Here is a 22,335-nt window from a genome sequence, read left to right as displayed (position 1 = left end):
CTCCATCCCTGCCAAAGTCTGTAAAATATGCAAGGAAGAAAATAAGTGTCCTCCCAGATCTAGTTTCTGCAGCCACAGTCTATGTGACAACCCATGGTGCTGCCAACAGGCTGAAGAACAGACTCCTGATTTGGAGCTTAGGACCATTAAATATCTCGGTAACACCTGCAAGACTTTGCAGTAACTGTACAAAAGCTAGCACCTCACAGGTCAAGAGGCAAGACCCACCTCTGAAACGGGAGGAGCCTGTTCTCCCTTTATGTCAAAGTCATGTTATAAGATTATATGGCCACAGCCTGCTGAACAAGTCATTTATCAAAGGCAGAAAGCATTTGTAGCCCCTTTCAGTAACCTGAGTTGACAGATCACTGAGCCTCAAACACTGATCTTGCTAGCCTACGCTGACAACTTTGTGCATAGTTAACACTTTTGCTCCTGCCTAGCCCTGTAGCCTTACAAGAAATAACAACAATAAAAAAAGAAAAAAAATCTAATTACAGTGATTCCCAATTCACTAAAGTGAGTAACATTCTTAAAGAGACACTGCAAAAACCCATGTCACTGGCAAGAGCAACTCAAAGCAAAATACACAAGCCTGGTTTGTCTGATCCACCACGCATCATCCACCAACAGCAGTAAGCAGATTTATTTTAGAAAAAATATATGCTGTTTTCAGCAGCTCTCTTTACGCTGCTAATGAGTTGCTGCTCTTCCAATGATCTGATGACCAATTCATATTGTTTTAGACTGTCTTCTCTCCTGAGAACATATTTGGAAGACAGCCAGTACATACCGCTGACTCCCCTTTTCCCCCTTTTAGCTTTAGCCTTTTACCTTCCAAATTCAATCAGAAACTATACACTGCAAAATAGTTTAATATCTGCATTCTTTCACACACTTGGGCATACAGAAGAAAACAAGTTATTTTACTACTTCTCATATCAACAGTACCAACATTAATAATCCCTTGTCAAATCTGTATTTCAAAGTCAAGGATTCTACAGAAAAAAGGGAATTATCCCAAAACTTAAAAACAAACAAACAAAAAAAAACAAACCCTTAAAAGCATTGAAAGCACTGTCACAAGTTGGGATATAACAGAAAACAGCACAGATGGAACAGGAAATGTATGCAACTGGCTGCTACAGTTTAGTTATTAAAGTAACACTTCTACAGAAGTTTTGAGGCAACCTCAAACAAACAAACAATGAAATAAACCCAAACCCACAGAATCTGCAACTCAAAAAGAAGTGAAGTACCTCTGAATGTTTATTGATTTTTGCTAGCTCTGCCGCTGTCTTCTCATCCTTAGTCTGTAGGTTTTTGTCAGCTCCAAGCTCCAACAACGTAAAAATGACATTTTTATGTCCATGGTGTGCTGCCCATATTAATGCCTGCATAAGAACACTTTTGTTTTTATCAAGTTTACATATGAAGCAAAAAAAAGAATAGGAGGTTCAATCAACAATACAACCTTCGTAACTTCTTACATGGCAGAGTCTGGAGACAAAGACAGTGCAAAACAATCTCAAGGTGATAGTAAAGGAGCGTAACTGAGTATTTTTGCGGAAGGTACACTAGAAACAAGCTTATGGGTTCCTGCTTTTAAATTATTTTTTAAACTTTAGTTAAAATACATGGAAGTAAATCACTTACTGAATATCCATTTTCATCTTGGGCATTTATGTGTGATCCATGAGCAACAAGAAGACCAACAACACGAGAATAGCCTTTTCTAGCCGCATACATCAATGGAGTCATTTGTCTCCTGAGAGGAACGGGGACAAGAACGTCAAGATGTTAAAATCTCACTGCATTATCAAGGAGGGCACCTCAATGTCAATGAAGATGGTCTATGTGTACAGCAATTCAGAGGAAGAAAGCTCACGACACCACGTTCACACTTTACCACAAGGTTCAGTTTAACAGAACATAGAGATTCAGCAACTTACTTATATCAGTTAGCATTTTTAAAGCATTTTAAGAGTTGGCATTTATTTTCTAAACGAAAGGAAGTCGAGTCAAATGGTGCATTAAAACAAAAATATCCTTAACACTTCCCAGACATGAAGCACAGGAACTTGGTGACTAAACCATTTCTGATTTGGTTCTTAACTACATGACACTTCTTTTTTTTCCTCTTTAAAGACCATCTCTTTTGATGCTACCAGAGACCCAGTTGTGGGCCTCTCATTTAGCATATGGAGCAGCTTAGTCAGGGAATAAGCACAGCTGTAGATCAGTGTTTCCACACCTTATGAAAAGCAGAGAGTATTACCAATTTGCCTATTCTTTTCGTCAATTCAGGGGGGAAAAAAAGTAGCACCTTCACTTTTTAGTTCAAAAACTTTTTGTTTTTTAGAGAAACACGGTTAAAGTAATTAATTCTATACATGGTTTAATTTAAATTGAAAGTTCCAAAAAGATTTACTGCAGTTTTGTGGAAGGCAAGTTGTAAATCATAATATTCTTCTTGTTAACTATTCAGTTAAAAATAACAACTATGGATATACTTGCAAAATTATCTCTGGTGAAAACAATATAAGCCAAGAATCACAGGTCACACAACTCCTGCTAGCGTGCACAGCTGCAATGTGAGTGCAGGATGCATGAGCACAATTAACATTCAAAATGTTACCTGGGTATACTCAGGTAAAGTCTTCAGAAAATTACAGAGAAACGCCACACTAAATATCTTTTTAAATGGTATTTTTTAAATAAGTTTTCAAATGGTAAAAATAAATGTATATCAAAATATTCTTGTCCTTCGCCTCATTTTTGTTCTCTGTTCCATGAAGTGTTTACACTTTCTCTCCCTATACACACACAGGTATATTATGTAAATACATACACACACATATGTATATATACATAGAATTATTTCTTGCAGTTGCCCAAGTAGGAAGTACTTACAGACACTATCTTTCCCATTATTTTTTTTATATCCCAGAACTGTGTTGACAACAGTCTACTGATCTTATGCTTCTACTTAGATGCTTTTTTATGGTTGTAAAATGAAACCACAGTGGATTGGTTTGAATATTCTGAAAGAAAAAAATATTCCTCAAATGTTTCCATTTAGAAAAGTATTTTTTGAGATGCCTGACACTTACTCTTTAGTGGAATAAGACTACAGAATTGAAGTGTTGGAGAAGAGTTGATTTTCTCGTTGCTATGAATTAGAAAGTTACAAGCTGAAATATTTTACTAATGATGTCTGATTACTATTTACTGTATCTTAAAATACAATGTTTTTTTTCCTGAAAGTGTTATGTATCTTTAATGTACAGCTTCACGACAAAAATTTGCTGTCAAAAGTTTATTTTATGTTGCAAGGATGCAATTTGAGGGACTTTCCTGAACTTTAACAGTTTCTGAAGTATAATGTTGACCACCAGAGGGACCCCGAAAAGCATATGTATACCGAAGCAGATGCTTTAAAATGCTGACTTTCTGCCTACTTCAAGAATATTGATAGAACTATGGCATTGCTCTTTTTTTTGTTGTTATTTCTTATTCACAAAAGGTTCTGTTAGGTTAATGTTTTGTCTTACATAAGCACAGTTAAAAGTCTACTGAAAAAAACAGGCATACAAATGTAAAGAAACCTTACGATAGAGTGAATAAGACATCTATTATTAATAAGACATCTATTATTTGGAAATAAGGAAAACGAAAGGTAACTACACCTTCTCAAAACACATTTAATAGGAGAAATATCTGGTAATGAAATTAAGAAGAGATTTGCACTGGTCTCTAACTAATTCATTTTAGCCCATCAACCTTTTCAAAAGTAGAAGTTCTGACTGAATATAAGAAAATATTTTTCTTATAATAGGAAACAGTCAATTGGTGGAACTAGTTGCATACAAAGTTTTCTGGTCTCTGTCTTAAGCAGTTTTTGAGGCCAGACAGTAACCCAGCCTGATGTCATAGCTGATGTAGCTTTAAGGAAAATGCTGGACTAAAGATCTCCTGATGTCCCTTCTGACCTTAATTACCCTACGATCCTATCAAGATTACTACAAAAACGGAGAAAAACACTCTATAGTCAGTCCTTCTAACTTAACTAAATAATGCTATATATATATATATATATATACACACAATGTCTACATAGAGACACATACAGATACCTATAAGCATCGACATCATTATTTTAAACAATACACAGAAGTTGATTACAACCTAATTCGTAGCAACAGAATCAAAAGTTACCTGCCCAATGCAGATACTGCTTCCCACACTTACTTCTATTTGGTGATGGGTAGCCTGTGACAGACTTTTCATGCTACCACCTTTGAAGTATTTCTGTCTGCAAGAACAGTACATGCACATCCATTTTCATTTATTCTGCTTCTTATATATATATATATATACACATACATACACACTTTGAAACTTGCACACTGCTACTACCTCGCAGTTATCTTCTGCTTTTTCAAAGAAAAAATACTGAACAGAAGTCCAGAGGCAACAAAATACTCCTTTCTCTAAAGTACAACATGTAGAGGCTACAAATGCACAGTACTGCAGAGACAGCATCTGAAATCAAGGCAATAACTCAACGACATGGAAGGCACTGAGAAAGTACTTCTCCCTTTCTAAGTAAAGCCCAATAAATGTGATGTTTAAAAGGTCCACCAACATGAATATGCAATTCTGACTTAAATTAAACAGCTACAGCCTGTTTCAGGGTGGAAACATTTACAGCACTGCATAAATATGCAACTGCGTTTACACAGCAGAATCTATGAGGGGATACCATGCCATGTCTTAGACAAAACCACAGCTTTGGAAAGCAAAACCCATTTACATGCATGCCCAAAAGTGGGAGACAAGAGCTTTAGGGAATAAAAACAAACAACTTTGCTATCCCAACCCTGTAAAAAAAAAAAAAACCACACCTGCAAATAGAACTGCAAGGTGTAAGATACAAAAAAATCCATTGTTTCTTGTTGACGACACGGTACATCTAAAAAAAAACATACACAAAGTATAGTGATAACAATCCAAGTACGTGATCTGAAGAATTCTCTCTTCATTTTGAGGAGCCTTGCAGACACTCTAGTTTCAGCAACCTGTCTTGCAGAAGTACCTGTGTACCTGTTTTGCAAGAACCTGTGAAGTCCTTTGGCGTTGCGCAGTTTGCCACATGGTATTTGCCCATGTTGGACATGATACTCAAGGGTTAGTCAATATAAAATAGATACAAATCTAAAATGCACATAAGCAACTTACTAATCTAGCATGATGGAAGTTGAACCTGCGGTGCAGAATTCACCATGTCTCACACATACACATTCTTATGGTTGGAATCACTCTCTCAAGCGAAACAAAGTCCACCGTTCTAGAAGATTGCCAATGAGGGAGGAACGGAAGAGATGTCTTCCATCCAGACGCGGGTTTCTTTCCATCAAAGAGATATTTGTACAAAATTTAGTAATGCAGCCTGGTGATCTTGAAAAGCATAAGTTGTATTTGAAGTCTCACAACTGGACAGATGTTTATTTCCTAGAACTAACATTATCTAACTAATACGTATCACTAACATTAGAAAAAAAACATAGCAGGTAGTAAACAACCTTATCAATTTAGTCTAATATTTTCTTCTTGAGACCCCAAGGAGACGAAATGCTACAAAACACTACTGTTTTAATTGGTTGATCTGCAAACTGAATACTGGTTCAGGAAAACCAAGAAGCATCTTCAGAAGCTTTTGGAGCCAGTTTCTTAACTCCAGCGATGTATGTTATGCTTATAACTGAGAATAACCAAGAAAGGAAACAGTAACAGTGTGCCTGTAGTAAGAGAAGTAAAGCTATCTGTCCCTTTTCAAGCTTACTGGGATTTTAAGGAGTGAGGTGGAAAACTCTGTACAACAAACAGGATTGGAATATCATACTTCAGCGTATTGTGAGCTGCAACATACCTTTTTTTTAATTTAAAAAAGCACTACCTTTTTAAAAGCAAGGTGGCAGAAGAGCATTCTACCTTCTTGAACGAGAACTTGTTAGGAGTATTAAGCATATAGTTGCAGTAAGAAGGTTGGGGTAGAACACGTCAGGCTTAGTTTCAGACTTCATTTTAGATCACCATTCTTTTATGTTTCTGCTTCTCAATATTTACATAATTCTTGTAAAACAGATAGGAAATAGATACGTAAGTTCTACAGAACACAGAAGATGAAAAAGTAGACAAAGCAATCTTCATACAACTAGAAGTATACAAAGGATGTGATTAGCATAAAAATTAACAGTGGGGATTGCAAATGCTATGACATGTTCAATCATCCTGCCCTGTCCTTCTACCTCCTCACACTGTCCCATTTTTACAAGCAAACTAGTTTAGCTAAAGACACAGCATATTCTGATGTAAAAGAGAAAAACAAATAAGTAATCCACATCATCACGTGGAAAAAAAAAAACCACCACCACCAAATTCTATGCAAATAACTATGAACAGTGAACACTACTACCAAAAGTTGAACATACTTGAGACAGAACGTTGCTGGTATAATGCTAATGGATCGCAGTGCAGGTTTTGTTTCTGTTTTACAGAAAGGCTGCTCAGGGGACATCCCAAGACATGAAGATATATTTTTCAACAGGCTTTCTGAGAACACAGTGTCTAACATTGGTACTGTCCCAGAGTATCTTATATCTCTGCCTCTGATTAACAGTACCAAGCCTGGTGGTACCACTGTACATTCAATACTAGCTGAAAATAGTACAGTCTTCCAAATCATCCATTTCTGCGTCTAGACTCCGTCCCACTACCAAAGGGGTGATGAACAAGCTTCAACACTTCGTAAGTTAGGAAGAACGGCTTTTAACTCACACATTTACTGTGCTTTTGACTTTTTCCTAACTTCAATAAAAGGAGGGACGACATACATGGTTATAGCCCAAATGAACACAGTACTTTAAGTGTAATTTTCCAACTGATTTTTTTTTAATATTTAGTCCCTCTGTATTGATGTTTGACCAACATAATAAAATGTCTTTCTGTGAGTTCATAGTGCTAGAATAAGAAACCCTCTCAAACTAACAAGGTCTGATATGCAATATCACAGAATACTTTTCTTGCTGAAGAAGATCAAAGATCTTTACTCAATCAGTATTAAATGCCCTGATTTTCTTGCCCTGGCCATAAAACACACTGTAGTGCATTAATTTTTCCCAAGCTATTTGCCTTTACTGAGATGTACTATTAGTCATTTGGCGTAGTTAACTATCACACCAAGATAACGTCAAGGTCTTTAAAATTATTATGCAGCAATGCAGACTTACTATCTTATCAGTAGCAATAAATATCTTGCTAAAACTGAGGTGTTACACAATTGCTTTATTCTGACTACGCAACCTGAAGAGAGACCTACCTTGTGAACTGGGCAATACTGAGATGAAAATTTTACCCTCCCACTATCGTCTATATTTACAGTTGGACTTGATGATTTTAGACGTCTTTTCCAAACTAAATGGTTCTACAATTTTCTCAAGAGAGAAAAGTAGTCTAAAACTTCCATTGTGAAAGTTTCTTGATACTCCTTAAAACTCCTCTGAATGTAAGCAGAAGTGAACTAATGTAGGCAATTTAACACCAGACCTGAACAGTGATTGTGCTTTAATGTGCAAGCATTGCTGTACACAACAGTATGCTTCAATCTCAATTTTTAATCTGCACAACACAAGTATAACAAGACAGAAGAAAAGTCTAGTGTTACAATACTTGCAAACAAAAAGACTTTTTAAGGATTTTCTCCCAACAGACACAAAATTCATAACCATTTTAGAGCAGAAACATGGTCTTGGTCATTGACCAGGACTCAACTATGCTAGAAATTTTAAGATTGAGCCATGAGCCACGCACATCCCATAGAGAACACAAAACAAAAAACTTATTTCAAAGTAAAGGAAGTTTCAGTCATCACCTATTTGTACGTCCTTCAACAAAAATCTATTGGCATGAAACATCAACTCAAAACACTGCCCTTACCTGCAAAGCCATTAGGTTTCTTTTATTGCACTTATATAAACAAGACTTTGGAGGATATCATCATTAAAATCCAAGTTTACTAAACAACCTATGAAATACAATCCTAGGAATTGTTCTGTAATTTAGTTGTCAGTTGGTCATACCTTTTACTTCTGTCTAAAACGAAGTCACGGGTTAATATTAATAAAACTAGTGTACCTTTTAGAAAGCTCTGCAGGCTAAAAGAAGTTTTAAAAAAAGAAAATCAAACAAATGACGAAGAGTCTGCTTAAATATTTCCAGGCCTTACAAAAGTCTTAAGTATATCATTTACATTTTAGAGCACGAGGGAGGTAAATCGTAAAAGATAAAAACAGCTAATTTCTCAAGCTAGCATTCACTTAAATGAAGCAGAGTACAGTAGCTCTGCAAAGACTACTATACAAGAGCAAGTCTTACAACACCTTCCCATTTCACCTATCCAATACCTTGCTTGTTTGTCTTTCTAAACTCTTCAGTTGGCACTGCTACTTTCGTACACTACCTTCTCAATAAAACTGTTTTCACAGACACCAGTATTTAGTTCCCGATTTTAATTCAACAAAAATAACAGAAGTTACTCTGCTTAATACTTTCTCCTTAGTGCTCTGCTCTATTGCAAAGAAACCATTTACCTATCCACTCTTAAGCTTCTTTCTTAGACTGAATTTCAAATAAGTTATTTTTCAGTGGTCTTCCACCTCATCATGCACACTTCATGAATTAGTCAAAAAAATTTGCAGATTTCTGTTTATCATCTCCATACGATGTGAAATCAAAGAACAATCCATATGGCTTCTCTGCCAGACCAACAGAGAAAGAAAAAATATCAAGCTCTACCTTACACCACAGTTAAATTTTCAGCTGTGAATTCACACACATTTCAGTTGCTGGTGGATGCAAGGGAAGATTCCTAAAATCACTGTTTTTTAAGTGCTGAGACAACCAAATAATGTAAATTTTAGTTCTTAATATGCAGTAAACTGATCGCATAGTGAAGACTCACGATAATCTCAATTCACTGACAGTTCGGATGTCCTCTTATAGAACACTCCGCTTGCTCTAACAGAACAGGTGAAGCAGGACTTGAGTGCCATGCAGAGTATCTGTTTTGTTTCATAATCTTCACAGAACCAGGTCTGATGGGTTTCATCCTCGTGTTTCTGAGCACATTGGAAGAAGCCCCCACATAGCAGCAGCTAAGCTGCCTAAGCAATTCTAATAATGGAGCAATATGCATGGAAGTCAAATACTGGGAAGGGAAAAAAGGCAGCATGAAGATTTTTGAAAAAAATCCAGCTCTTGTCATCTAACTTCTACTTTTGTTGGGTTGAAATGCTACATTTTGGATTGTCAGTTACCTTCTCATTTGAGAAAGCAAGAACTACCACAACTGGACACTGGATCTGGTAATACACGAGAATTAACTCACATGTTAGCACAAGGTCTTAGGGAACAAAGAGAGATAGTAAATAAATAAGATCAACTATGCAAAACACACATTGAGTTTATAAATAAAACTTTGCCCTTAAAATTCCCAACTCTTGTGTCAGAAGCCAATCTTTTTTCTTCAAAGTTCAGCCAAAGGCCTTTTTAAGTGTAAACTTTCAGCTTTAGCTTATGTTTTTAAACACCCAGGGCAAAGTTGTATAACGCAAAGACTTCCCCCATTTTTTCAAGCAGGACATTTATTTTAACACCCAGCTATCCGAGGGTAACAAATTGTAATTATTTCAGAGTTTGCAGTTCTCTCTTATTTCATGAGCAATTTTTAGCCTATAAAGAATGAATGGGGCATTTAATTTTGGTACTGTAGATCAATGCCACTCCAGCACAACTTTTTTTTTTAAATTATTATTATTATTATTCCCCATCTATCACTACTATGATTACAGTGAGGGTCAGGGCCCAGCAAATCAATTGAATTCTTCTAGTAAGAACCAACAGGCCTCCAATTCTGTTCTTTTTGTATCACTACACAGTCCACATATTTTAGGTAATATGGTAAAGAGGTGAAAGAGCTGTAGTATAAAAAAATTAATTTCAGTCAAGTGAAAAAAAAAGCAGTTTCAATTTGAACTAAACACAATCTTTTTTCTTCCAGCAGAGGGAGGATAGTTTATCATGGATCAGCCCAGAATTTCCCTCTTTATGATTTAAAATGAAGCACTGCAGCAGACTACGCAACTACGGACAGCTCACAATGCATTGCTTCAGACTGCTGAGACATGACATGGTAATTTGAGAAACACTGTCATCTGTTTTTTGAAAAGGAGATTAAAGCATGCTTGCACTAGAATAACTTTTATTTAAAGAGAAGTTTACTTTTTCCACAGGAATCTGTGAAAGGAATATAGCTAGATAATCGCAGAAAGCTCAAAAGCAAAGCCTGAATTTAAATAAAGAATTAACCAATTAACTGATGGGTTAACCCACACCCTTACGAAATAAGAAATATGATTTGGGAAAGGTGAAGGATGTATTTCTTGTGCTTACACTACTGTCAACCGAAAGGATTAAAATAATTATCTTAAAAAAAAAACAAAACAGAAAGCAGAACAAAACAAAGACAAAAACACACACACACACACTTAAATTTGATAAAATTGATGACACTCTTACTCAGGTGAATGACTATACTAGAAGAAAAAACACCTGCACGCTAATCTTTCTGTATATACAGAGAGCAGCAAAGTTACAAAAAGCTAATGAAGTAGACATCATCTTAAGCGGTAACAACGAAGTCTAAAAATGTCTCCACGGTTATATTACATAATACAGAGTGTTCAAAGACTTTTTTTTTGTACCTGCAAGTAAGGTTAGGGTCGACATTCCTTGACAGTAGTAGTTCTACAGTCTTCAAGATGTTTTCCTCTGAAGCATGAGCAGCACACGCTGCCATCAGCACTGTGTACTTATCTGTTTGGAAACTTACAGTTAGAGAATTGCATACACAAAGTCAAATACTATGCTAATCCTTTAAAAAATCCTTTAAAAGCTTTTACATTTGCTAGATTTGTTTATCAGGTGCTGATAAACTAAGATATTTAAAAAAAGGTAAGAAACTTGTTTTTCTTCCACTAACAGTCACCAGAATTATCAGGTAAGATAAAGGCATCTAAAAAGCGAAGACACAGACAGGAGTGAATGAGACTAGCAGAGCACCTACCACTACTGAAGGTGAGGATGCTTACTTAGGTAGTGGAAAAAAAACCTGCAGGAGCTTAAATTTAGGTATCTGTTTCTAAAATCTTGGTCCACACCAGGAGATTCATTCCCTGTTCCTCCCTACCTCTCCCTAAAACACAGTCAATTGAAGAAACATCTTACAGGGAGTTAACTGCAATGGATAAAAGAAAGTGCATGAACCTTTTTAAAAAAACACACATAGCAACATCAATAATAGGAAGAACAGAGGTTCATACAAAGGACAGTTTAAGTAACAAGGCTTTATTAAAGGGATGAAGGAAAAGGAAACCAGTTTACAAACTACTATTTACAGACTACTATTGTGCAGTGGTGGCAGGAAGATGGCAAAAGGATGAACGTTCTTTAAATCCACATCCACAATATGTGAATACTCATCATGAGGAACCAGTGTATTTATTTGCTCCAGCTCCAAAGCCAGCTGGGTGTTATGTGCCACCTTTACTCATGGATCAGAACTGTACACCACTGCTGTTTGCCCACAGAACAGGGGAGATCTTTCCTATTTTTCTCCTACAGATATGTGGGAAGCATCACACCTCAAGGACCTTAGCGAGCTCTTTGGCTTAGAAGACTACCATTTGAACAACTGCCCACTTAGCTTATTACACAAACTTACATACAAGTTCAAGCACGCCTTCAGCAATTTAACAAGTATAATTTTAACTGTACATACTTCAGACCAATCCTTGAAGTGTTACAACATATTTTCTACCTTTCTTATAGAAATCTCAGGACTGTGTATGCACTAGCACCTTTATTCTTCGAAACAGATTGGGTATTTTTTGCATTTAAACTTGAGATATACTTCACCCCAATCTGCTCTACTTTCTTTACTTCTCACAACTTCTTGTCTTTGACTCTTCCAACTAAAGACTAAGTGTGTGTTTAAATTCACCTAGGTTTTTAAAGACAAACCTGTAACCTTCAACCTTCTGTAACTTTCAACCTTCTCATATAGAAGTTGTAAAACACGTAAATCAGTGTATTAAATGAAAAATTAAGTTTCATAGAGTCACTTCTTAATGGTAAGTAATTAACTTTCCAGTAAATAATTTCATTCACTAACAGATTCTTACTCTGAACATTTAAACTGGTCATCAGTAATAACATGACCTGAAAGCTGGCTGGACTTTGAACAAAAGATAGCAATAAACATCATTAATCTGGGAATTACATTTAAGAAGAAACTGTAGTCATATTTGTATTCAGTAGTTAAGATAGTGATAAAGGGTGGGAAGTTGATTTCTGCTGGCCTACCTACAGGTCATACATAAGCAAGAGAAGAAGAAACACCTTAGAACACTCAGGTTTCTCTTCTGCACGGAAAAAAAATGGTAAGAGACTGCAAAAAAGATTAGTCTGTGGTCAGGCTAGCTGAAAAAAAAAAACAGAAGAGACAGTGAATTTACTCCTTCAAGATGCTACATGCTGGTCCCACCACCTAGCGAATGCTACCATTAGGTCCTCATTCTTCGTGACTACCGAAGTTCATTCCACTCTTAGGGTAAAATTAAGTAGCTTACAAAGAATAACTGAAATGTGACAAAAGGTGATTAACAGCAGACCTATTATTAGGATTATAAGGTTATAACATTACTAGTATGGGATCACTCGAGTGATTGCCAGCTCATACAGAACAACCAGGACTGATGACATTTAGTACGACTTAAGGGTGGCATAGCTGTACTGAACACATTTGGATTGACCTGAATCAATTAATGGCTTGCAAGACTGTTGCTGGCCGGACAATACTCTGCTGTGCTGTGCCCTAGCTACTGTTTCACTACACAAACCAGCAAGGAAACAAGCTGAGAAACCTGATCCCAACAAGGTGCCACTTTCGGCAAACACAACTGATCACACAGTGAAAAAATGCCATGCATGTTGGTTAACTGGATGCTGAAAATGCTACCCACAGAAGTTCCTGCCCAATTTACAGCTCTCTACAACCATAAACATGGAACAGGCAGCCACATGGAAGTCCTCTGACACTGGCTAAGGACAGTAATTTGAAGGCATAACTGTCTTTGGTGTAGGCAATCTACTCTGATCTCAGACTGATCAACTAAGAAGTTCAAGAAAATTTTAAAACCTAGATTTGTACCACCTGCACTGCAGTCTACTACTTCTATTACAAATACTGGCAGTCTACTGGAAAATATGTTCACCATTTTTATGTACTTCATAGTAACATGTTTCATCAGTTTCTTCTGTATTGCCATGTCTTTTCTTGAGCTTGGATAAGTTTTCTAACATAATGAAACAGAAGGAAAACACTACAGTTGAAGCAGGATAGAGTTATTAATGAGCTATAAAAACTGAGAGAGGAACTGGTAGTATCTAGAAGTTCCACTAAACTCTTGCCAAAAACCCTGATCTAGCAACACACTGAAGAGTAATTTTCACTTAATATAAAACTTTTGATCTAGTTTTAGAGAAGTCTACAGTAGTTTCCCATTAACTGGACAGCTACTCCTGTAAGCACGTTATTTCTTCAGTTAATGCTAGAGGAAGAGAATTACTGTTTGTTACCATCTTGCAGACCTGACATCTGACCTACTCTTATGATTGTTAGGGTGTAGTCATTTAAAATATACAAATCAAAACCCATCAGTAACCTAAAACCTAGTGCTTATTTATTACTTTGGTCTGAAACAAGATACAGTGCAATCACATGAGCAGGTCAACTGGCATGTTTGAAGATTAACGATGAGTGTCTGGAGAGCAAAAAGCAAACAACTACAGTGGGAGAAGAAGCATCTATGGCCTTAAAGATGAATCTATCGCACATAACTAGCTGGAAAGCTGAACAAAGGAATAATACTTTATAGGAAAAGAGCACTTCTGTTAGATTTAGAAGGGATGAAACGTCATCATCATGAATTTAAAAGCAGTGGGTACCACTCAAAATTCAGGATTCTGTTTTCTGCGTGTACATAGTTCATGACAGGATCAAACAAAGGAAGTTTTAACTCTACAACTTAATGTGTTCAAGAATTCTAGGATGATTTTCAAATACCGTTTTAAAAAAACATACTTGGGGATCAAGAGGTGGTAGGGAACACAGAATAAGAGAGAAAGAGAGAGAGAGAGAGTATAAGGATATCCATCAGATGAATCGAGATGAGATCCAGGAAAATATATATTTATTTTTTACTTTAAAACTTCTACTTTTACTTTAAAATTGGAAAATCTAGACTATATCCCAGTTCCATCATGAAATTTTATTTTTTTTCTCTTTATAAAAAGAGAATAAAGGTAGGACAACGTCTGGTACAGAGAGGTACTGGCCACTATTTTTATTCACATCTTACCTATTTCAAAGCATGCATTGGCACCTCTGTCCAGAAGAAGACGTACCACTGCAAAATCAGCTGTGCTGGCAGCACACATCAGGGGAGTCCATCCAAACTGAAAGCTAGATTCTATGCTTATACCTGTCAAAATTTAAGATACTAAAATCTTAAAATTACACCAAAATAAAGATACATTTTATAAATCTTATTCAAATATGTATTATTATGAAGATTACACAGTTTCCACTTAGCCCTAGAGAAAGGAAAGCCTCTTATACCATTTTTCTTTTTTAAATACATATTTATCTGGAATACCAGAAAACAACTTTTAGAACTAACCCCAATGAAGCCCAGTACTCAATCCAAGTAGTTAAGCACAATAGAAAAAAAATTTAAACAATTAAAAAAATGAATTTAACTGGAAATTAATTTCAGCGAAGTGCACATAATCTGTTTTCTCCACTTTAGTGCTACAGCTTTTCTCAATCTAAACCCCCAAATTTTTATTCTTACCAATCCAAATGGGCTGCTGTGGAAGCAACATGTCTGTCATACTATTAAGACCATACTGACTAGGGTTTTCCTGCTTCATGGCTCCTCTTATTATCTGCCTTCCAATGCAGCTAAGCTGCAGATACCAGTTTTGTGTTCAGTACTATGAAAATATTATCTCCAAAGAAATATAATTTACGGTCTCTTCCAACCCAAACCATCCTATGATTCTAAGGTAAGATAATGCAAGGTTCAGTCACAACCACCAGCTTTGTTTGGTAGTCTGTATAACGGCCACAGCCTCTTCTGTGGCTAATAATAAACTGGCCAGACTGTCCTCCGAAATTCACCAAATGAAGTACCAGCTCCAGCAACTCATGTGACAACTTTCAAATAAAATTCTTTATAGATTTTTGCAATAAGAGAAAACATCCCTTCAATCATTCCTCACGTATTATTTCCTCTATAGCACTTGGTTGCCATCAGCTGATCCCACATTAGTCCAACAGTGATTATGGATTACTCAATATATTGCTTTACAAGAGGAAAGTGTCTTCCACAACTTCCTAAGAAATTTGTGACAGTCCAGCCTCACACAAACCTTTTCATGCAGAACGTGTATTTACTTTCCCTGCCTTGATAGCTTGTCAAAGATGTGCTCATTGTAGCAACATGAAGCCATTAAAGCTGAGAGAATAGGAAGTCACTGCTCTGCAATTGATTCTTCAACTGTTTAAGATCAGGAGTTGTAATCAATAAAGAGGAAGCATTCAATGAATGCCGGGTTTTGAAGCATTCTAACACCTGCAAGCCACAGAAGCTATGATCAAATCCTTTCAGCAATGCATACATACTAGTTGCAATCCTTAATGCCACAGCATTCCTGTTTGCAGTTTACAAAACACTTCACTGAGGCCCACAGCCAAGTTCTGCAAGGTGAGCCAGTAACTGTGGGTGAGGACTGCCAGTCCCTCAGCAGTCATATCTGAACTTCCTTGTAGACAAATCACTTCAAGCATCTAGAAAGTTTGATATCCCACAGCCCACTGAACTAACACTACTAGGGAAGGAGTATCAGAAAGCTGGCACTCTCAGCATTAAAAAAGCCGCTTTCCCTCTTTAGAGGAAAAGCAGTTCAAGTGACTAGAGCTCCCATCCAGAGCTTTTTAATACGTATTTAAACAATAATGGCAAAAGACCCACTTGGCAGACATACAGATTTGCCAGGACACCTGAGAAAGTGTTTTCCGTGCTGCTTTCTTTACCTATATAGCAGACAGTATTGGCCAGAATGTTGGTGCTTTTCCTAAGTTTTAAAGTCTTTTTTTTGCAATGCAACTTTGAAATGTCAAAGCTGCATTACAACCTGTCACGCATGGCCTACTGCAGTCTTCCTAGTGAGTGCCTTGAAGCATTTATGCACCGTGGAAGTCACAATGCACTGTTATCTTCAGAGGAAGACAGAGAAAGGACAACTAAAACAGTATCAACACTTACCCGGCTGTTTGGCTGCATGGGTTATGAGCTGTTGACTGAACCAAAAACATCTCCTACTAGTTACTACTCAAACTCTCTCATTGCATGATCTGTTTTCAAGTGCTTGTTTGGTACTGAAAAGGCCCTTAAGAAGTCCTATAAGGCAACAGTGAAGCCCAGGAAAAAAGGGATTAAGGGAAAAAACGAGGCCGTACCAGCCAGCCAGAGAGGCAAGCCTGCTGCAGCTCCATGTTCCCAGGTCCAACCAGTACCAAGGCTGCGTGTGTATTCGCAGCAGGCACATGCACAGACCACACAGACACCACCAGCCCCACAGACATACTCAGACAGACACACAGAGCTCACGTGAACACAGCATCAACGGCCTCGTCCTGCTCCCCCCTCTGTCCAAACAGAGGTCTCTACAGCCCACATGTGCACACCTCCTGACTCCCTCTTCACTCACTGGCTAGTCTGGCTTGATCTTTGCTAGTGATCACACACCCACTCGCACACCTTAGTGCTGCTTCTCTGGTACCTCGTTCAGGTATTTTGTTGATTGTGGCTAATAACAGCAATGGTAGAAAGGCTATTTTTAGAGAGAAAAATGCAATCTCAAATTCAGGAAGTTTAACAAGGTAATGCCTGAAGAACTACGATCAAATTCTGCATATACCTTTTCATGCTAAGTAATTCCATGGATGATACAAAAAAATTTAAGGTGCTGAAAGACTCCTAGTTTAAGAACCGCTTCTACTGTTAGAATCCATTCACATTTAGTCTCAGTTATTTGAGAGAGAACTTCTGAAACAATTGATAGTGGAAGACTTCTTTTCTAATAGAAGTATTGATATAAGTCTGTCAACAGTTATTGCTGTGGTTCCACAATACCTTAAAGCAAAGTTAAATAGCACTGCTGCTGTCTCCCACCGCTGGCCCACCTACGGTTCTCAGTTCAAAGTCCTAAACTGGCCAAAAAATTCTCCATTCCCCACCCTCCCCTACATAGATTACTATTACATTAGTTGTCTGAACCACCTCGCACAAGATCAGATGAGCTCCAACAAACATGCAAAGACAGGTGTGGAACAGACTGCTGAAAACAAGAAAGGAATGGCTGTAGTTGTATCCCTGGTCAGCCTGAACTGTCACAAGGCCTTAACTTTTAGTCCCATTTGAGGGAAACATACCGATTATACAGTATTAAGTATTTTACTCCCAAAGCAGACCAAAATGCCAGTTAAGAGTCACCACCACACCTTCTACTTGCTTGCATTACTTTTTGTGACACACACTTCAGCAAACTGTTCTTAGTACGTCAGTATTTAATAGGAGAGATTAGAGAAGACTTGTCCATCTCCTAAAGGAGCTCTATGAAACTGCCTCAGCACCACGGATTCTTGGAGCAATTGCTATGCAAGCCAGAAGACAGCATGTTCTTGTTCTACCTGAAAGAACGTCCGTAACTGTTGCTAGGAAATCCACTTCCAACACAAACCTGGAGTTTGGTGGAGTGCTGGTAGCATGCTTTCTGCAAGCTCTACTGAACATAAACTAAAGGCAACTTCGGAGGCAAAGATTTCATCTGACTAAGCACTAATCCTCTGAAGGACAATGTTACCTTTCTTCAGAGAGGCATTATGTTCCACTGCTCTGCAGAGACTATACTGGATGTGTCAAAAATTAATCATAATCTTAGGAAATTTACAGACTCTCTCATGACACTCACTGCCTTGTGCGTTTTAGGGGACAAGATGCTGGACTACAGGAATTTTCACCTTCCAAATGGCTAGAACAGCTCATTACTTGGCAAGCATCAACATAAAAAGGTTTGATCTGAGCTATTACTGTTTTGCTGAATAAGCAATTAAGATTGGCTAACTGTTACGAAACAACTAAACAATCTAATGCACAGATATCACTGAAAACTCTACATGAGAACAGATTTTTCAATGCAAGACAGAAGATACATTTCATACAGTATTCACACTGTTTCAACCTGTGCATTAGTTTTGAGTTAATACTGATTTAAAATAAAATTATTCCCCGCTGTGGTGAGAATGTCTTCTCCTAGAAGGGCAAGTAATGTCACCAATTTAAAACTCAGAAAAACCCATTGCTAACTGAAAAAAATACTTTCTTCTAGCCACAAGACACATTTTCTCAGAGAACAAGCTCACGGCTACTTATTCTGCTTGCTTGTTGAAGCAAAACTTCCTGATAATTATCACTAGGCAGGTCACCTCAGCTATGCAGCTTCGGATTGTTCTGGATGCTTCACTAAGTCCAATCCTCCTAACACTGAATAGCAGAAACACATTACAGAGAAATACCAAGTAACAGATCAGGGAGAAACGCTTTTAGTGTCAGGACAAACTACTTTTTAGTGACAAATGCCACATAAACCCTATTAGACCTTTTGGAATCACAAAATCTTTCTCCAGCTGATGTTGCCATGACACTTGGCACATACCAGATATTATAGCACTAAACATGACACTTTTGAAAAATTAAGGTATTACAAGTGGCACATTCCACAAATTTAACAGTGCTGTGCTCGAGAAAAACATGGAATTTTCAAACGGGGGAGCACAAAAAAAAAGAAAGCCAATGTCCTTCCTTCTCCCCAACCTCCAAAGTAGAACAACAAGGTAAAGAATACCCACTCAACTCTCACTCAATTTAAACGACCTCAAATTCAGCGTTTGTGGTAGATACTTTCAGGTTAAAGATACATCTGAAAACAAACAAACACCTTATGTAATTGCTCACATATTACAGCTTTCTCAGTTTTCAGGAGTTTTGACTGACAAAATAAATATAAATTAGAAGGAGCTTGCAGAAATACATCATGCTGAGACACTGAAAAAAACAAATTTCATCTTTATACTAAGAGTTTATACCCCATATTGGAAATATTCACGTATTCCTATATTGACCCAAGATGTTACTTTGAAACGAGAAACTTCAAAGCTTTAGAATTCTTTCCAAGTTCAAGTACATGTATCCAACTTCATAAATAACTTTAATTACCTGAGTTTAAGAGTTCTTCAATCAAGGACACATCACCATGAACCAGAGCTTTCTTGAATGCATCCTTCTTGTCTAACTCCAACATTTGATCCAACTGATAGACAAAGAAAAATTAAGTCAAAGCATGGTAACTGTTTCAAGCTATCAACTACAGCTTGATTTCAGCGTAAAAGCACTAATGATCTCTGTAAGGACAACACAGAGAAGTGGAGGAAGAAAAAGGCGTTGTTAAGACTTTACTTCTTCCACCTCTGTAGACCTGCTTCGGCTCAACTGTAAAAAAGTTTTAAGATGACCTTCTCAGAAAGGTTCCACTCTCTGAAAATGCAACTATCTTCCTTCTCAATGGATGTGCTATCCTCCTACAGCGTTCGCAGATTTTCTTAATGGTGTGTTATTTCAGTTAAGACTCCTTTTCATATTTTGCTGCTAAAACAATATTGCAACACATTTCTTTACCTTTTTTTGCACATTTCACATGCTGTAAAGCATGGCATTAAAAAAATAAAATATAATTAGAAACAAAAATTGCAATGACAAGCTTTGTGGCATAGCCCAGCGTTTTCATGGCTGGGAAGAGTTAATGTTGTTATTCTCTCCTACTCCTGTGGTGGCAAGACTTTTAATCGCTGCGTCATAAATGAGTTGGCTAAAAAGTGATTTGACCAAAGGACTGGTTTACGATTCAAGCAGTTGCCTGACTCAAGTTCTTTTCACAGAAGCATCACAGATTTGTTCTATATTAAAGCTGCAGATGCAGATTGCTGCTGGCATTATCCCAATTATAAGTGATTACATACACCAATAAATCAAGGAATATTCACTAGTTTCTTTGCTGACAGTAGAGAGTACAGTCAGAAGTCGTATTTTGTGGTAAATTTTGAAGTTGTACCACAAAAACTCAGAATTATACAATTTCCCCCAGCATATTGTAGTCTTTCCCACATTTTTGCAGCGTTCTAAGTAACTAATTAATGTATAGACAATCAATGATAAGAAACAGCCAATAAATTAATTTAGACTTATTTTTACTCTACTTAACCATCAACTTCCAAATGACGCATATCTTTGGGTAGGAACCTTGATTTAAAGATCAAGGCCACTGAAAAACTGACTGTAACCTTTAGCAGAGCACTGCTAATTTTCACCTTACCTCCATTTTCCAGCTCCAGCCACGAGAAAAAGCCATGCAGGGCCTCCCTTTGCCTCACACTATCAAATGCCACACGATTATCAGATGCCATAAATCTCTTACGTCTTCATATTAGGAAGAAACAGATTCAGAGATTTAAAACATAAACCAGCTTTCTGGGCCTCAGGTCTCTTTCAGATTCACTCTCACATGGGAAGAGTAATAGGTCTGCCATCAGTAAGCAGAGAAAGCACTTGAAAGGAACACCAAGATTTTACGTAAGAAGCCAACCCCTCAAAATCCAGGTTTTATATGCCTAGACCAAGTGTATTCCACCGCTGCTCTGCTAAAAAAACACCCGCAACAGAGACGGGAGGGTCTCAAGCCCTCTTCCCTCAGCCACCATCCGGCCGCGGGCCCCGGCTGGACGAAAGCTCCGGCAGCGCCGAGGCCTCGCCCCACCTGCGACTCATCCCCCGGGACGCCGATATCCCAGCAGTCATCGTCGTCACTGTCGCAGTCCTCGTCGCACCCCGCCGCCACGCGAGCGCCCCACGACGCGGCGGATCCCCGCGACATGGCGCCACCCCCCACACGAAATGGCGGACTCGGCGCGAGGCTGCCTCGCGCAGCACGCGCCCGGCCGACGTCGCCTAGGGAAAGAGGGAGGGACCGCGCTGCGTTCCCGCGCGACGCGAGGTGGGGCGGAGGGGCCCGGTAGCTGAGGGAGGGCGTGGCGTGGAGCCCTCCTGTGGGCCTTGAGGGGAAGGGGGCAGCTGGTCCGCGGTGGTGGGGACCCTGCGGCACCGCGAGGGGAAGCGGGTGCTCTCGCGGTTATAAAGACGGGGGAGTGTAACGTGGCTCTGCCGTGGTTCAGCGGTTTTGTAGGGTTGTGGGGTGACGCGGTAGGGAAATCTATGATGTCCTTCCACATCCGTGGTTATGAAGTGTTTTTAAATCTGAGGGAAATAAAAAAGTAATACAAGTTTTCTCTTGTTTCTGTCATCATTTATACACTTTAAAAAGCCAGCTGGTGTGATGTAGCAGCAGTCAGTCCCATTGCCCGTGTGTGTGCAGGCGCTGTCACCATACCAAAGCCTATGGCTTGGCAGTTCTGAGGGGAAGGCTGAACGGTGGCCACATGCACCGTGATGAGCATTCGCCCTGCTCCCTTCTGCCTTCCTGTACAATAATTCCCATTTCAGATCTGCAACTATGTTTCTTTATCATCAGAGATGTCACATCCATTACAAGGTTCACATGAAGTTGCTTGAAAAACAGATAAGGAACAATGGTTTGTATTTCATCCATATGCAAGACTGCACTTCTAGCTCAGTGCAGACCTTGCCCGAGTCTGGAATGAATTTGGTCTTCCACCTGATGAAAGAGAACAGAAAAGAAAAAGACTGGCCTTGGTGAAGAGGCAGATGCTCATGTGGAATATTTAATATAGTCTTTGAGCATATGACACTGTACAAGTGTAATTTTGGGGAAATTCCTTTTAACCAAAATGTCACTTATATTGTAGGTATTTCTTCCTTTTTACATTTTCGTAAACTACAGTGCAATATGTAAGGTGGCTTTCACCATATTGGGAATTTGCAGGTTAGTTAGGGTCATGCTTAAAACACACACAGTGCTATAAAATCACAGGTATTCAAAGAGAATCATGGTGCGATT

At 38.2% G+C, this 22,335-nt stretch overlaps 1 protein-coding gene across 3 annotated transcripts in view; it reads right to left on the bottom strand.

Annotated features, from left to right (window-relative positions):
* ASZ1 (ankyrin repeat, SAM and basic leucine zipper domain containing 1) overlaps window positions 1-21,572 on the bottom strand; it is a 41,256-nt gene extending 19,684 nt beyond the window's left edge. Inside the window, exons 1-6 of one of the 3 annotated variants that reach the window (XM_040550173.1) lie at window positions 21,118-21,572; window positions 19,524-19,617; window positions 14,541-14,663; window positions 10,824-10,935; window positions 1,657-1,768; window positions 1,260-1,394 (exon numbers count right to left, since the gene is read on the bottom strand). In XM_040550173.1, coding sequence (XP_040406107.1) covers window positions 1,260-1,394; window positions 1,657-1,768; window positions 10,824-10,935; window positions 14,541-14,663; window positions 19,524-19,617; window positions 21,118-21,234 — 693 coding nt within the window. In that variant the 5' untranslated portion in view covers window positions 21,235-21,572. The other 2 variants (XM_040550180.1, XM_040550187.1) reach the window with 2 other exon arrangements.
* Window positions 21,573-22,335: the final 763 nt, after the last annotated feature.

This window comes from Cygnus olor, chromosome 1, assembly GCF_009769625.2.
Source record: "Cygnus olor isolate bCygOlo1 chromosome 1, bCygOlo1.pri.v2, whole genome shotgun sequence".
NCBI classification, from domain to species: domain Eukaryota; kingdom Metazoa; phylum Chordata; class Aves; order Anseriformes; family Anatidae; genus Cygnus; species Cygnus olor.
Note: the sequence above shows the minus strand (reverse complement) of the source record. Positions and strands in the feature narration are given on the sequence as shown.